Source organism: Petromyzon marinus, chromosome 10, assembly GCF_048934315.1.
Source record: "Petromyzon marinus isolate PM22_M1 ecotype Great Lakes invasive population chromosome 10, UKy_Petmar_22M1.pri1.0, whole genome shotgun sequence".
Taxonomy (NCBI): domain Eukaryota; kingdom Metazoa; phylum Chordata; class Hyperoartia; order Petromyzontiformes; family Petromyzontidae; genus Petromyzon; species Petromyzon marinus.
Genome location: NC_133676.1, coordinates 13,252,712 through 13,270,799, shown reverse-complemented (window position 1 = coordinate 13,270,799; position 18,088 = coordinate 13,252,712). Strand labels below are relative to the sequence as shown.

General features: G+C 42.9%; 1 protein-coding gene across 3 annotated transcripts in view; it reads right to left on the bottom strand.

The window, feature by feature from the left end:
- Positions 1-18,088, bottom strand: part of LOC116940860 (eukaryotic translation initiation factor 4B-like) — a 35,233-nt gene extending 17,145 nt beyond the window's left edge. Inside the window, exons 1-9 of one of the 3 annotated variants that reach the window (XM_032951148.2) lie at positions 17,969-18,088; positions 13,804-13,938; positions 13,117-13,325; positions 7,950-8,066; positions 7,749-7,803; positions 7,411-7,566; positions 6,555-6,974; positions 5,530-5,749; positions 4,109-4,185 (exon numbers count right to left, since the gene is read on the bottom strand). In XM_032951148.2, the coding sequence (XP_032807039.2) occupies positions 4,109-4,185; positions 5,530-5,749; positions 6,555-6,974; positions 7,411-7,566; positions 7,749-7,803; positions 7,950-8,066; positions 13,117-13,325; positions 13,804-13,938; positions 17,969-17,981 (1,402 nt within the window). In that variant the 5' untranslated portion in view covers positions 17,982-18,088. Of the gene's footprint in view, positions 1-4,108; positions 4,186-5,529; positions 5,750-6,554; positions 6,975-7,410; positions 7,567-7,748; positions 7,804-7,949; positions 8,067-13,116; positions 13,326-13,803; positions 13,939-17,244; positions 17,433-17,953 lie in introns of those variants that run through there. The other 2 variants (XM_032951147.2, XM_032951146.2) reach the window with 2 other exon arrangements.

Here is an 18,088-nt window from a genome sequence, read left to right as displayed (position 1 = left end):
TTGTGGGTCTACTTTTCTAAGTCAGGAGTGATATTTTCTTTCAACTCTGCTTTTCATGAGATGGAGAATGGTCCATGGAAGATCACAGAAATACTTTTGAATACTCTTCAAATTACCTATTATTCAGAAGAGGTGCTGCACTTTCGCACATATACTGCTAAAGAAAGATGTCGCACAGCTGTAAAATCAAATTAATGTATTCTCATGGAGAGAATTAAAAGTGAAAAACATGTTTTGATTTAAAGCTTTCGTGACTGCAGGGATTCATATTCTTGGTTCTTTCGGTAAAGTCACGTAGAAGGGAAACAATAAAATAATAAAAATATAAAACAATAAAATTATCACGTTTCGACTGCAACACAAGCAATCATCATCAGGTGTGAAAACCACAGCAAGAAAATTTGAAAAAAGTGGCGTTTTTTTAACGTTAGCACCACGGAGAGCGATTTGGCAGTTATTCAGATGGACGAGTCCATCTATGTTCGGAAAAGAGGAGGGGGGAGACGAAGATAATGGCTGCGGTCTGAAAGCCACCGTAAGCGTGAACAATCAATTAAGACCCTAAATGGTTTATCAAATCCTTCCAATGATTGCCTAGCCAGAATCCATCTTCTCGGTTGAAATTGTCTGTTTGTATATGTGGATAGCCTCATGAACAAATCTCTCATGGTAGCCAGATGGCTTGCAGAGAACCTCTGTTTTGGAGAAGGCAATGTCATGTGAGCCTACTTAATTATAACAGTGATTTCGATTTAAAGCTTTCGTGACTGCAAGGATTCATCTTCTTTGGTTCTTTCGGTCTGTTCCTTTCACCTTAAGAAGGCCACTTGTGTTGTGGCCGAAACGTCGTGAGAATTTTATTATGTTATTTTATTATGTTATTTTATTCTTTTATTCTTATTCTACGTGACTTTACCGAAAGAACCAAAGAAGATATAACAGTGATCTGCCACGGCCGGGGTGTTGGTCCTACCGTGTTTTAGGTCTGCTTTGTGTTCATGGATGCGGTCCGAGACATGTCGTTTGATTCTCCAATGTAACTACTACCAGAGGCAACTTAGGAGCCATTCAAAACCATCACTTTACCCTACATTGCAGGGATCACAAAAAAGATCTCCAAAATCTTGAATAAACACAAGATCCAGTTCCGATTCAAGACATTACATAAAATCCGTGATCTGGTTCCATCTGTAAAGGATGTGATTCTGGACATAGAGTACCCTGGCGTCTACAAACTAAGTTGCCTCTGTGGTGGTAGTTACATTGGAGAAACCAAACGACACATCTCGGACCGCATCCGTGAACACAGAGCAGACCTAAAACACGGTAGGACCAACACCTCGGCCGTGGCAGATCACTGTTATAATTCAGTAGGCTCACATGGCATTGACTTCTCCAAGACAGAAGTTCTCTGCAAGCCATCTGGCTACCATGAGAGATTCGTTCATGAGGCTATCCACATATACAAACACAGACAATTTCAACCGAGAAAATAGATTCTGGCTTAGCAATCATTGGAAGGATTTGATAAACCATTTCGGGTCTTAATTGATTGTTCACGCTTACGGTGGCTTTCAGACCGCATCCATTATTTTCGTCTCCCCCTCCTCTTTTCCGAACATAGATGGACTCGTCCATCTGAATAACTGCCAAATCGCTCTCCGTAGTGCTAACGTAAAAAAACGCCACTTTTTCAAATTTTCTTGCTGTGGTTTTCACACCTGATGATTGCTTGTGTTGCAGTCGAAACGTCGTGAGAACTTTATTGTTGTATATATATTTTTATTATTTTATTGTTTCCCTTCTACTTGACTTTACCGAAAGAACCAAGAATATGAAAAACATGTAATAACATTTTTTTGCATTGACAATGCATGTTACCTGTGGTGAAACCATAAGATCACTATTCTTAAAATAATATAATCATGGTAATTGTCCAGATTAGAACCTAAGATATCAAGTCATGCCATATTTAGTCCCGAATGTAACACTACAAGTTAGGAATAATGTATTTTGATGAACACCCAATTTCACACCAATATCCTTGCCTGTGCAATGTCATCACAAGGAAATAAAATTAATTTGGATATAAAAAAATGATAATTCCACTAACCATTTGTGAAGCACCAACAATTTTGCAGTTGGGTTGCCAGTCCAGTAACATATTCCAAATGAGACTTAAGACTAATGCCCTTATTATCCTTGCCAGATTATATCCATTAGCAAAGCTCCAATAATGAAGGCAACAGAATTCAGGGCATTTTCTGCCATCAAAGACCCTTTGCCCTTTTCCTCCACAAGTAATACTACAATTAACAGAATTGGAAAAAAGCACAAATCAATAATTCAATGATCTTAATTCCCTGTCTGTGATGAAATGTAATTGCTATTGTAATTTTCAGCAAGTGAGTAATTAAAACTAGGGCACCTTTAAACACCGGCTGCATTAATAAGCTAGCCCATTCGAGTGGCTGCTTAGCACAGTGCTACGGGAATTCGCACCAGTTGCTCACGATTAGACGGGAGGTATTTTTTATTGGGAATTCTAAACATCCATGTGGTTTGTAAGGCAAGTTGCCTTCAGCATTTCTGAAAACTGAAGTAGTAAAGACTCAGACAACAAGAAACCGGTGAACAAGATACCATTTTTTCTCCTCTATACATTTCTCTTGTTTATAACCAGTGCAAATAAGCAAGTGATCAATGGGATGAAAAAAATCATTACATTTACAGCACCAAACATCTATGTGAGAGGCATACATTTCGTAAGACTGATTTAAATTTGCGCAGTGTTCCAAACATAACCACATCTAATTTTGGGTCAATTACTAAAGTTCCAACATGACGTTAATGAAAAATAAAATAAAATGTATGTCGTGTTTTACAAGCCTTGTCATCTACACTCCAGTTTTCTTTGCAGATACGCACATATTTACCACCCCTCTTTAAAACCTACAAGTCCCAATTGGTGCTGCTACTAATCGGGAAAGTGTCATGGTCCTTAATAAATGCTAAAATGTGCATGCTCATTAGGATTGTCCTTTAAACTAATATTTTTACATATAAAATAAATATTTGTAATCCCAAAGTAAGCTCTACCCAGGCCCAATAATTTAGGAAATTATTCAGAGCTGAAAATAAAATTTCACAGCATTTTGCCAATCCACTGTTGGATGAAGTCTTCCCCATGCTGCATCATTCATGGAGGTTGTCTGACCACACCCCACTTTGCTGTTGGTGAACAAAGCGGCAGCAGGACCAAGTCAGATACCAAATGCGACTGATGTTAGCCAAGGCCATGTGTCACGTCCGAGTTCATCGTGCAATACGTTAACCACTGTGCCACCATTCCACTTCATTCACAATTAAGATAATTGAACGATAATAGAAAAACAGACACTTAAACATATTCTGCGGCCAATTTTAGTATTAATTACTAAAGGTAGAGAGAAGCCAACAACTTGAGAGAAATGGGCAGTGAAAAAGAACCGTCATTGGATGTCGGCGTGCTTATGTAAAAAACCATCGAAGATTGTCGCAGGAGTGCCACAATAATTTATCTGATTCACCAAATCAACCATGCAGTGATTTTAAAGCTCCATTTCAGACATCATTTGTGATGTCATCAACTACTCGACAAAAAAAGGGCATCAAATATAGCCAATGCACGAGTGAGGTTACAGTTGTCATTGCAGGTAAGATTATGGAGTTTATCTCTCTTCTGCCATGTAGACAAGAACCCCACCTGACCACAGGAGGAACCCCAATGCTCATGTCCTGAGGCATGCATGTGCTCATGCAGAAGACGCAACACCCTGAAAGCTAAGAGTTTGACATTTTGGCTTATCCATTATTTTACCATTGCTGTCGGTGACGTTAAGTGACTGGGCAAAAGCACAGTCAATCCATCTTGCAGACAAGCAATTTTATTCTTTTTTTCTTACACCCACAGGTGAAATGTACCAAAGGCAAAACCACGAGGGAGGTGGGGCGGGGCACCAATCGAATCACAGCATTTTTTGCAAGCAGAGACGCCACGGGGTCTTTAACCTCTACAAAAGCATGCGCGCCACAGACTGATGTGGGTGTGTCAAGTTTTGTTTTTTACCGTCACCTTCTCTTCTTTCTTCTTCTCTTGGTCTGGGTTCAGACCTCTCCTCCCGGTCAGTGTGCCAACTCGACTGCCTGCAATAGTCACATGCAGTGATTTTCGCTTTTCTTTTGATTAATAATGCTCACATTTATCTGGTGGCGAGGAGTTGCTACTAAAATAAATAACAAACGATTGCATGAATGGTCACATCTTATCACTGCAGATATTTCAATTTTTACTGAAGCTAAGCCGCACAACAGCAAGAGAACATGGTAATGCAATTATACAATCAATAAGCCTCATAACGTTTGAGCCATTAAATAGGAAGATGGGAACAAGGGCAGATAGGAATACAGTAATCTGCCAAAGCCAACAAATATACAGTTAGACTTTCTATAATGCATACTAACTAAGGCTATATAAACATAAAATCCATGCAGCCCACGGCAGAACTCAAAACAGCCTTTCATTACCATGGCAATTCCCGATTATTATTCAGGACCACTCGCCAATGCACGCCCACACGTGGATGGAGAGATGAAGGCCTCTCTCATTTACATCTCCCTGACTGGTTTCCAATCAGTGCACAGGTGACCTTTACTGATCGATTCTACAGCAAGATCAGACGAGTACTCAGCTGCTTGCTCAACTCATTGCATACACACACACACCACTGGCAACAACCACCACCACCGGCCCCATTCAAATGAGTATTTTTATTGTTCAAACTGTAAGGGGAATAAATATGATACCATTACCACATGGATATCATGAATCTCAAACAAAAATAAAAAACATTGTTAAACTGAACCCGAGCAAAAAATTACTGAAGATTTTAAATTATCTTATATCCTGTGATATTCCAATTACGCTACCATCATCATGCTTTTTGTGCAAATATTGAAGAGTGCACGGAAATGTGTTTCATGTAAACAGTGCATCTCACCTCTGTAAATCAAAGTGATTCAAGTGCAGCGAGTTAATTCTCAGCCTAGTCACCAATGACTTTACAAGAGAGAGTATTTGCCATTTAATGTAATACAACCTCATATAGGTGTATGGTTTGTATCCGTATTACATAAGTGAATGATAAATGTGATGATTTAAGACTCTGCAAAGCATGGAGGTGCACTGCCCAGCAATCCAAAGAAAGCCTATCTCTATACTCGGCAGAAAAAAAATAAAGAAATTACCAAACACCCATGCAGGACCCTCTGAAAAGTTTAATAAGATTCAGCCAAAGCCTTCATGGTTATTAAGTTTCGAAGTACGTCTGCGGTATCTTACTAGGTCATTCTCCAATACGACGAGCACTTAAGTGAGCGCGCAGCATTGCCAGAATGGGCTATTCACAGCCTCCAAATGCCACAATTGGGATGTGTTTGGTGTGGAGCCAAAAAAAAGAACAAGCAGAACCTGCCACCGCCATTCCTCACCTGTCAGCACCACGTGGGCGATCCCCCCGCTCCTGCTCACGCAGCAGTTTGGCCTCCACCTCGCGCTCACGAGCTGTTGTGTCCACGGGACGTGCCGCGCCAAAGATGGAAGCCGCTCGGCTGACGGGTTCACTCGAGCCGGCTGCAGTCGGGGCCTTCGTCACCTCTTCCTTGGGTGCTGTGCGTGGCTGCAACACCAGCCTGGGGCGCTGGACGGGCCCTGCGATACATTTCCGCCAAGACCAAATGTCAACATCACATTCCAAGAGCATCAACACGGTCTCAATCGACCCCCCCCGCGCTGCCACAAATAACAAACACAGCCAAGTCATCACCACTTCAACAATGTGGTAATAACCATTGTTAGATGGTCACAACAACAAATGCAAATTTTTTCTGCCAAACTAGAACCTTCATCACCATTATACAAGGGGGTTTTGGCTAAGAGGCTAGGCCCAAACTCAGCCCAATGGGGTCTAGCCTTGGATATTATTCAATAAGTAGACGAGCTGGCAATTTATTCTGGCTAATTCTCCAAAGGGCACTGACATGAAACAAGAAACAAACACAAATTGATATATTGTGAATCATGTAATGGGACATTTTATGTTTAGATGCATTATAAGTTATGAAGTAGTGATTAAATTCCCTCAATTCTTCTTCTTCCTGCTCCTTTATATTCCCGCATTGCTACCCTGGTCAATTTCCACACCAACTCCAGAATCCTTAATATCCTGGCTCACAGTAGCGAACCCTCTCACTCTAGACCATCCTTTCAGTCTTCACCCTGATGCAAACATGTTCACCAGTTTTCTTCCAATGTGGGGTTTCCCACTTCTCTTACGACATGTCCCAGTCATAAATTTAATTATATTTCGGCCAAGATGGGCAACACTCTTGCCTCCTTCCTCATCTCCACATTTCTGAAACTCCCTTATTCACTCGTAAAACAAAAGTTTTGCGAGCACATAACCGATTTAAAGAAAAAAATATCAGATGTTGTGTGTTTGCGGATGTGCCTCTACCTGAATCACCCCGTCTTTCTTCATCCTTGCGCTCATAGCGATCTTCGTTGCGCCTGTCCCCAGAGCTGTCTCGGCCGCCAAAGCCAAAGCCCCTGCGCTCCCTGGGAGGGCCATCTCGATCAAAGCCTCTATCGCGGTCAAAGCCCCGGTCTCGGGGGCCATCTCGGTCACTGCCTCTGTCTCGAGGACCATCAAAGGCGCCGCCACCGCCGCCGCCGCCACCACCACCTCTATCGCGCGACTCCCTGTCGAAGCCCCAGCTGGCACTGTCCGAAGGGCGATCGTAGTTTCGTCGAGGCCCGAAAGCTCCACCTTCCCGGTCACCGCCCCGGTCACCGCCTCGGTCGCCGCCTCGGTCGCCGCCTCGATCGCCGCCCCGTTCGCCGCCCCGTTCGCCTCCCCGTCGCTCATCTCGGCCCCCTGAGAAGCAGCGCAAAGCCCACATTGTAACCATGAGACAGAACATACATTTCACTAAAATGTCAAAATGTTTATACGTTTGAATTAGAGACAACCCTCCAAAATTGGGGTTAAGCACAATGCCAAAAAGCTGCACTCTTCTTGCAAATGCAGGCGGCTTAAAAAAACACACAAATTATATTTCATGTTGTAAATCGTGGCACTTAATTACAAATGTGTTTGTAATGCAACTATAATATAAGTCTGTGTTGGTAACCTCATGTTGAGTTATCAATCGACAAGCTTAGGACAAGTAGAAACCAGAGAGAAAAAGTTTTGAGACTTTACGAATCAGATTATATTTTTGTACTGAAGGAATCCGATGAGGATAAAGCTCTTCTTCACAGATGTCCAGTCGAATACACAAGGATTGTGGGGGGGATGGAATTGCTCATACATTCCGAGTAGCTGTCACGGCCTCTGCGTGGGCCTGCGTCCTCCTCCTCGCCAGGCGTCTTCACACGCCAGTCGGATGAGTCTGTTTTGCCAGAGTCCCGTGCCCAGTCTCTGTCGCGGTCACGTCCTCCACCAAAACCTGATCTCTCTTCACGATCTGGACATAAAAAAAATGCCATGGTTACTGCTTCCGTCTATTGGGCTATCAAAGCCCCAGTCACCTGCAAATACCATCGCACAATGATCAACAGCAGGTCCAGATATTGGTGCAAAAAATGGATGGAAGGCGTGTAGGAGGCTTGTCTTTTTCCGCTGTTCACCAGATTGAATGCTTCGTACCTTTATCCTGTACATGATCTGCCAAATCCACGCGAATTTTCCTATTGAGTAAACTCTGTGAAAGAAAACAGTGATGCCAGTTTTAAAAGTCATGTATTGGTAAAAATAGGCGAATATAGGCATGCGGCATGTGGAGGGAAAAATGCAACTCCATTTCTAATTTCAGGAGTTAAAAAAAAATGTGTTTGCAGCTGCACACACCTCCTCATTGAGAGCCAGTCCGGAAAGAAGTGAATCTATATCATCAAACTCAGCATATCCAAACCCCTTCAGTCGATCTGGGTTGAGTGCATCTCGAGGCAGTCGGACAGAACTGATCTGCAGTGAAGAGGATTTACATGTATTAGACAAAGTATTACACAGGCTTTCTTAAATACCCAAAAGCACAAAAGGGTATCTTTCAATGGTAACAATGAACGTTTATTGTATATACAAACAAGCATCACGCATTCCAAAACATAACGGACGGCATAGTCAGCTTTAATATATAAAATGCACATTTCAGATGTAATTAATATTTTCATCTACATTAAATGACTGCATTTTGCATATGAAAAGCATAATTGGAAGTTTGGCTGGTTAAATATGCAAGGTCAGAGCCAGTTTATAAAACAAATCACAAACTAATATGTACTGTAGGCCACCCAGACGCTCGTTTCTGCAGCAGTTTTGACCAGCGAAAGTCTGCTTAGCATAGTTCCGTAACATCTATGCATGGCCAGCAATCATGAAGACGCAATCTCTTAATATAAAGCAAGTTCATGTAATTTTACAGATTTGACTATATCACAATGGTCCTTTGTGGTAAATGTAATTTGATATTAAATGTGAATAGAAACTACCAGGCAATGTGCCTGTTTACAAATGATTTCTGCAGTGTATAATCAGAGGTATGACACTGAATTTGAATTAAGAAACCCTACACCATTAGACCTCCTTTGCCAGTACCAAAATATAATAGGGTTTTCCCCCTTTTTTTCTTGCAGAAAAAAGGGGAAAAACCCTATTATTAAACCCTACACCCTGAAGAAAATGTAATAACCACTTGGTCACCCTGCAGCCCTGTTTATGTAAATATCTCATGTGCTTTATATTTATTAAACATGTTTTCAAACCATGTCCCATGAGAAGCAAATCTACACAGACAATGCACCCAGAAAATGGAATGCTAATGCTGAAAAATGCTCTTAACATTCACTGCTTGTTATGTTGAATTGACAACTAAATTGAAATTCCAAAATAATCAATAGGTGCAATACATCGATCAGAAATATATTGCAGGGAAGTCATTATTCACCAAGTCTGTCAGAGTATCTGCAATTTCACACTATATCATACCATGTCTCTTACTCAACAGAATTATACTTATTCTTGGTTCTTTCGGTAAAGTTACGTAGAAGGGAAATAAAATAATAAAACAAAATAATTTTCTTACATTGACATGCTAATATCTCACAATACAATGGCCACCTCCACAGCTTCAACGTCGTGGAGGTAGCTCGGCTCTCCAATCTAACATTTACATGCAAATTTCATCTCTAGCCCTGCCCACTTTGCTTAGGACCCTTGGGCTACACCTATTTCAAACCTCTATAACATCCTGCCTCAGTAGTTCTCCCGCTATATGTTTTCCTGCCTCAGTAGTTCTCCCGCTATATTTTTTCCTGCCTCAGTAGCTCGCCCGCTATATTTTTCACGTGATGACGATTGCTTGTGTTGCGATCGAAACGTCGTGAAATTTTTTATTATTTTTCTATTTACGTGGCTTTATCGAAATACCCAAAGAATATTAATTTCTGCAGTCACGAAAAGCTTTAAGTCAGGAAAAAATACCGTATTTTCCCGCATATAGCCCGCATACACATATACCCCGCAAAAATAGCGTTTTGTGTAAAACTAATATCAGATAGTCCGCACCTCCATATGCCCCGCATGCATTTTAGCGTCGTTACCGCAGCTTAATTCCATCATATTAATACGAAGTTTACATTTGTAATACATTCCACTATCAATTGTTAACATTAAAATCATAACGTCCACAAAGAAAACTAACCGGAAACGAGTGAACTTAAAACAGAAAATAAGTAACAAAAGTAAATATCCAATAAGCAACACATAACTGGTAGATAAGTACAGTTTTAGCACTGGCAGATTGCGCACTGCGCAGATAATAGCGGCACATTGGTAACACCGTCGCCTCGTCCCCACCTCTCTCCCCACAGCTGCCCCACCCCCCAACCCACACCTCTCTCTTCGCCCCAGCTCTCCCGTCGCCGGTAAACAGTGCGTGCACTTCAAAACATTGTCGTTCAATTGCACAAACTCATTAAAAACGTAATAACATGTGCAATATTAGTGTGAGTGGTTTATTCTGCAGCGCTTTAGTCAAAGGTAAGTGTTGCAGAGTGGATAGTCCTACAATGAAAAAAATTAAACGAGTCATGACATTTTGATTTAAAGCTTTTGTGACTGCAGTAATTCATATTCTTAGTTTTTTCGGTAAAGTCACATTGAAGAGAAACAACAAAATAATATAATATATATAAAACAATAAAAATTCTCATGACGTTTCGACCATAACTCAAACCTGAAGATGACCGTTTGAGTTATGGTCGAAACGTCGTGAGAATTTTTATTGTTTTATATATATTATATTATTTTGTTGTTTCTCTTCAACGTGACTTTACCGAAAAAACTAAGAATATGAGTCATGACATATTCTTGGTTCTCTCGGTAAAGTCACGTAGAAGGGAAACAATAAAACACGTGACTTTACCGAAAGAACCAAGAATATGAATCCCTGCAGTCACGAAAGCTTTAAATCAAGAGTCATGACATGTCACACGTGTAAGATATTTTTGGGATAGCCCGCACCTCCATATGAATAATTTGGCGGGACCCCGGGGTCCCGCAAAAATCAGGTCAATAATTATTATTTTTCAGTCCGCCCACTCGTGATCCCGACAGCAACGCGCCGCCTGCCCAGACTCGCGCCAACAAGCGCCACCAGCAGGCGGTGATCCACACGATGGGCGCCACCTCACCGGCCAAACGCAAGCCCCGGGGGGCGTCCGCCACAGTCGCGCGCGGCGACGACGCCCTCCGGTCAGCCGTCGATCCTCAGCTTCTTTGCCAAGGCGAGCCCGCCCCCCAGGCAGTGAATTTAACGTGTTAATGTAATTTTTCAACTTTTTACGAAACTTAGTGCCCCGAGTAGCTCTCGACGAGGCCAATCGATTGACACTAGTTTTGTTGTCGGTAAGGCAAGACTCGTGTCGCTACGCGGGTTTTCCCACCCCGGTTGGGGCAGTGATGGGACCCCGGGATCCCACCAATTGCTTCATATACCCCGCAGGGTCTTGTTTTGTTTGTAAAAAGTGGTATACCCGAGGGGTACATGCAGGAAAATACGGTAAATATTCAACAAAGGACAACCCTCAACCGCCACCTTGTGGATAAAAAGCATTTTTCTTTCGCACTGGACGTAGCCAACGGTGCTAAATCGGAGGTTCAGAGGAAGCACAAACTCAGCACAAAAAGCAATTCTAAAAAAAATTGTTTTCTATCTAGATTTAAAAGTGCATAGCACCAGTGGCTTCCTAATATCGGAAGAGCATCCCGGACGGGCGCAGAAGGGCATCTGAAAGCGCGCAATGCAGTGGCCGTCTTTGTTCGACGGCTATCCAAAAGTTGCTGAGAGGATGACCGGAGTCACACATTATGGTCTAAATGACAATTACTACTGCAAAGCCAATAGTACAGTGAGGGGAAAAAGTATTTGATCCCCTGCTGATTTTATATGTTTGCCCTCTGACAAAGAAATGATCAGTCTATAATTTTAATGGTAGGTTTATTTGAACAGTGAGAGAAAAACAACAAAAAAAATACAGAAAAACGCATGTCAAAAATGCTATAAATTGATTTGCATTTTAATGAGGGAAATAAGTATTTGACCCCTCTGCAAAACATGACTTAGTACTTGGTGGCAAAACCCTTGTTGGCAATCACAGAGGTCAGACGGTTCTTGTAGTTGGCCACCAGGTTTGCACACATCTCAGGTGGGATTTTGTCCCACTCCTCTTTGCAGATCTTCTCCAAGTCATTAAGGTTTCGAGGCTGACGTTTGGCAACTCGAACCTTCAGCTCCCTCCACAGATTTTCTATGGGATTAAGGTCTGGAGACTGGCTAGGCCACTCCAGGACCTTAATGTGCTTGTTCTTGAGCCACTCCTTTGTTGCCTTGGCCGTGTATTTTGGGTCATTGTCATGCTGGAATACCCATCCACGACCCATTTTCAATGCCCTGGCTGAGGGAAGGTTCTCACCCAAGATTTGACGGTACATGGCCCCGTCAATCGTCCCTTTGATGCGGTGAAGTTGTCCTGTCCCCTTAGCAGAAAAACACCCCCAAAGCATAAAGTTTCCACCTCCATATTTGAGGGTGGGGATGGTGTTCTTGGGGTCATAGGCAGCATTCCTCCTCCTCCAAACACGGCGAGTTGAGTTGATGCCAAAGAGCTCCATTTTGGTCTCATCTGACCACAACACTTTCACCCAGTTGTCCTCTGAATCATTCAGATGTTCATTGGCAAACTTCAGACGGGCATGTATGTGCTTTTTTGAGCAGGGGGACCTTGCGGGCGCTGCAGGATTTCAGTCCTTTATGGCGTAGTGTGTTACCAATTGTTTTCATGGTGACTATCGTCCCAGCTGCCTTGAGATCATTGACAAGATCCTTCCGTGTAGTTATGGGCTGATTCCTCACCGTTCTCATGATCATTGCAACTCCAAGAGGTGAAGTCTAGCATGGAGCCCCAGGCCGAGGGAGATTGACAGTTCTTTTGTGTTTCTTCCATTTGCGAATAATCGCACCAACTGTTGTCACCTTCTCACCAAGCTACTTGGCAATGGTCTTGTAGCCCATTCCAGCCTTGTGTAGGTCTACAATCTTGTCCCTGACATCCTTGGAGAGCTCTTTGGTCTTGGCCATGGTGGAGAGTTTGGAATCTGATTGCTTCTGTGGACAGGTGTCTTTTATACAGGTAACAAGCTGATATTAGGAGCACTCCCTTTAAGAGTGTGCTGCTAATCTCGGCTCATACTTGTATAAAAAACACCTGGGAGCCAGAAATCTTTCTGATTGAGAGGGGGTCAAATACTTATTTCCCTCATTAAAATGCAAATCAATTTATAATATTTTTGACATGCATTTTTCTGGATTTTCTTGTTGTTATTCTGTCTCTCACTGTCCAAATAAACCTACCATTAAAATTATAGACTGATCATTTCTTTGTCAGTGGACAAACGTACAAAATCAGCAGGAGATCAAATACTTTTTTCCCTCACTGTACATGTTTCAGGCTCATACCTTCAGTCCTTTGAAGAAGTCAAAAATGGACTCCTCCGTGACATCGTATGGAAGGTTTCCCAGGAAAGCGGTGTACGGTGGTTTGCTGGGCAGTCGGCTCGTATCAATTCCAGCCCCGCGGGCAGCACGTGGAGCCGTGGGGAGCTGGGAGCGGTCAATTACAGGCCGCCGATTTGGAGAGTTGTCCCCAGCGGGCCACACCGGGGAATCTGTGGATCACCGTCATGAAAATACAAAGTGTTACTTTGCACCAGTAAAACGGTAGAGTTGGCCATTTTTTTAAATTATGTGATCATTATTTTCAGTTCTTAAATATTTATTGAATACAGTTGCTGTTGCTTCTTTTGTTATTTTAGTAGTCTGAATGTAATGTTAATATTACAGCCAAATCATGCAAGTTACGTTAACTGTGGAGTTTCTCCCCGTACGTTTGCATCCAACAAACAGTTCCAGTGTCGGCAGGCAACTACTGGACCGGATCTGCATCACTGCGAGTACTATGCACCACAAAATACTTTTTTAAAAGCAAATAATGTCAGAGCTAAAATCCTTGCCGTTCGAGTTGAGAAAGTAAGAATTGCCATTTCGTCACCAAATATTTTCAGCTACAATTACATTATCAAACCATGCAAAAGGAAATGTCGCAACTGTACATATTCAATGCAGTGTGGAAGAAAACATTCTCACCATCTGTTTCATAGTCATCGGTGGCATCGGCCCAGCTGACGGGAGCCCTGACCATGGCAGGGGCTGGTGCACCCCCCTCTGCCAGGAAGTCATTGAGACTCACCGTCTTACCCTTGGTCTTCAGCTTTTTCTTGCCTAAAAGGTGCCACGGGTGTGTACAATTAGACTGCAGCAATACGCATATAAACTAAGCGTTTCTTACAGCAAGCACCACACACATGATAATGTGTTGTCAGAAATGTAATCCAATTCCAAAAACATGTTATGGTAATGGATAGAATAAGCTATCCCATGTGAATTAAAATACACAATGTATTGTATACAATATTCATCAAGTCTTTCACCCTGTTCAAACACCATTTCCAAAAAGGTTAGTTGTAAATGGATAGATCTACATTAAATACTATTAACCCTGTGTGTTGAACTTCTTTCCCACCATACTAGATAAGTACTAATCGAAGGTACGGGGGAAGGACAACAAACAAAACACAAAAAGAAAGCAAAGAGCTATTTATAAAAAATGCAAAATATAACCCAAAAATTATTGTACATTTTAATTGTGAATCCCAGGACAGTATGCCGTCATGGAACAGCACATTGTCAGTGTGCTAATTTTACCAAATAAAATATTTACTATTTACCCTACCGACAGCTCCTTGATATTTTATTTTTACTTTAAATTTTGAGCTAATATTGTGCAAACCCTGGGCGAGTTTTTCAACATACCCATAACAAACATTGTGAAAACTCACTGGTAAAACAAAGAGCTCCTAATTGTTAATCTTCCCTAATACATCTCTAAAGTCATCTTTGTCCCACCATGAACCAGATTTGACTGTTTCCACTATCAGATGCATAATATGTAATGCCTACATTTGAATGGAGGAATGTGGCAAGATGAACCATGGTGGGGAGTATGTTCGAGCTCTCCCATGGGAGCACGTGAACAATGATGGCGATTAGACATCCCTGCATCACGCCGATTTTTGAAAATTTATTTGGCACAGTATAGGTGCATGTTGTTAAATAACAATTTCCAAAATGAAAGCAATACGTAATATATTGTAGCATCTGGGCGTAATAATGGGGATGACTCGTGTATAACACATGATTATTGCCAGTCCTTTATACCACTGCTGGATGAAGACCTTCCCACTTCACCAGTCATGAGGATCGACTGACCATACTTCACCACGTTGGTTATGAGTTGATAAAAGAGGGGGGAGCCATCAACCACGTTGAGCGATCACTCACTACTCGTGATAGCCGTGGCCAGAAATCCAACTCAGGTGGCCGGACACATAGCAGAGACCACCAACCGCTGCACCAAAGAGCAACCCTGACAGTCCGTGTCTAAATTCATCATCCATAAAGCAACCCACTGCTGAATGAACCCTCCCCAAGCCAGCACTATCTCTTATAAGCCTGCAATGTAAGTCCATTCACACCTGCACACTAGATTTGATATCACTCCATCTCCTCAAATGAAACCGTAACGAATGCATTCAATTCCTCAGCTGCCACTACATCACTTTTATTGACCATACGCTATATCTTCTTACGAAATTTAACGTTCAAGCCCACTTAAGTTTGAATAGCATGAACCTGCACATGTTCCTCATATGTGTTCCTGTCTCCGTGGAATTCCAAGAATGCAGACCTCTATGCTTTTATGCACATTTCATTCAAATTGTTGCCAATTACTATGTTCGAAGCCATGCCATATCAAATGGTACGCAATTATTAAAAACTAGATTTTTAGACACATGTTACTTTTGACTATAGTGCAACTTTTCAAATGCACAATCTGCTCACTATTGATTTCACCATTTTACTTTAGATCCACCAAATTGTTCTAGGTTGTCTCTACGGAAGATACTGTATTTCCAATTGTTTAGCGAACTTACTGTAATTGGCCTTTGATTCAGCCTGTTTCCATTAATTTTTTTCCAAAAATTTCCAGCAGCATGTCAGAAAATATCAGAGGGTTAATGTTTTCTGCATTTATGTTAATTTATATTTCACCAATCAAGTTTTTTTTTACTATCTTTTCGCGATGAATAATTGTATCCACTCCCATTTGAATGTGTATTTTGGTACTTTATGAAATCTTAGTGGCACTTCAATTTTCGGTAAATGTTTTTTTGTTAATTGGCTTGGTTTGCGACAGCTTGGATAATTGCATAAACTTTCATAAAAAATACTTTGTTCTTATACTGTTTAAAATTAATAATCAGCAGCCATAATGGGATGGTAACATGGCCTAGGAGAGTAGCACGTTTCCCACGTGCTCCAGAGGGTTCCGTTTGAATTCAGCGACTGTCCTTGTTATTACTGCAGCACTATAAACCAACAAATTGACGTTGTCTGCTTCAGTGTATGTTAATTATAATAAGTATTTATATTGGAATCCGATTTGCTATAAAGCTCTTTCCTGAAACATAATTCGCAAAGATTATGCAATCGTGTGCTGTCATGGTCCAAATTTTGAAGGCTGCATTAAAACGACTCAGTTGTATTAAAAAAGCAATTTAGCAAGACCCTTCTAAAAACGTAACGAGGCTTCCCTCAGTACACAAGAAAAATGCGCATCCCCATAGTGATGGTTAGGATTGTCGTGCACGACTGAGTTACATATATTGCAAATATACAGTTATGGACCAGCGTTGGATATTAAAAATGTGCAATTATAAGGCTATTCATGTGGAAGGAAAATAAGATGTCCACTGGAAATGAGAGTACATAACAATTATTCATTTTGATCACTTTGGCTCGTTATGTTTAGGATGCTGGTCAATATCAAGAGTAAGGTGTTAATATGAACGGTCTTCATGTTAATCCATGATCTAGCCACTGCTGGAAGCACGCATCTCCGACCACGTGGCATTACTATCCAGAAATGCAAAACTCAATCTAGATCTTACGCTCGCCACTCCGTCGTAGGTTTCGATCACTGGCCAGCATCCTTCTCAAGGCGTCCTGCCCAAGGCCATTATAAAGTCAATAAAATCAGAAACGTATTGCAAAAGGAAACAAAAGCAGACAAGCGCGCAAAGCACGGAGGTTGAATGCTTGGAAGCACACTCAACCAGCACTCATGGGTCAACGTGTATTGTCCAGTGTGTAAAATTTAATGAGGATTAACACATGCTAAAAACGTAGGTCCAGAAGGCCCATGGGCTGATTCACGAAAAATAATGTCGGGAAGTCTAGTCTCATTGTATAAACATGACGCTCAACTGTGGGTCGTGAAGCTCACTCACTTCACCCTTTGTACCATCTGGTTTGTACTACGAGTTTGACTTGTCCATTCGCAAAACAAAAATCGACGCTGACACGCACGATACAAAACATATCGTGAGCTACAACAATAGGCGTTTTAATGTAATGCATACGCCCCAAAGACCAGCTTGTGACTTGCTGCAGTGAACACGCGTTCACCGTAGGGGGGCCATGCGTCCAGGCCCTCTAAACTAGCGGTCGCTGTAGGGGCATCCTGCGAGTAGCTTGCAGCCCCAAAATCCTTCCCGGGGACTGCAGCGGTCGCCACTGTCATCACCACCCTTCCCTCCTCGTTATTTCTGCTCGGTGTCTACCGCGGGCCTTTAGCCTCGCAAGGGAACCATCGGGGTGGGGATGGGGGACGACGGAACGAGAGACCATGTGGGTGAGGCCTGGGGCCTGTGCGGCCGAGCCATTACATTCCCCGCAGCGCATGGGCGACCGCGCCACCCCGTTGGCTGCCGCCGCGCACGGCGCGGGGGCGCGCGACCAATCGGGTGAGCGGGAGCGCGGCGAGGGGCCAATCGCGCGCGCGGATCCGCGGCGACTGCGCCTTATCCGTGCTACGGAATACGATCGCGGGCGGGTTAACGCGGCGCTCGTTCGCGTTCACGGAGAATGGGGGGTGGGTGTGGAAGAGGTTTGAGGCAGCGAAGGGCGAGGGAAGGAAAAAGAAGCCGACGCGATAAATGCCCGAGCGGACTCGCGACATTTAAAGTCTTCCCGCACCCCCCGCCAAATAAAAACGACGTCGCGAGCGGTTACGCGAAAGCTCGCAGACATTGAAGCCCACACACCGCCCCGGTGGGGCTGCTGTGGTTGTTTCTCTCTCTCTCCTCACAAGAACCCCGCGGTTGCCGTTACACACCGCAGCCTTCCCCACCTGCAGCGGCCATTCCGAAGTCACGTGAGGACGAGGAGCCAATCGGACGTCGGGCGGCTCCCGGACCGAGTGATGCGCGCGCGCGCGGTTGGGGTGAGGGGGGGGAGGAGCTCGATGGGG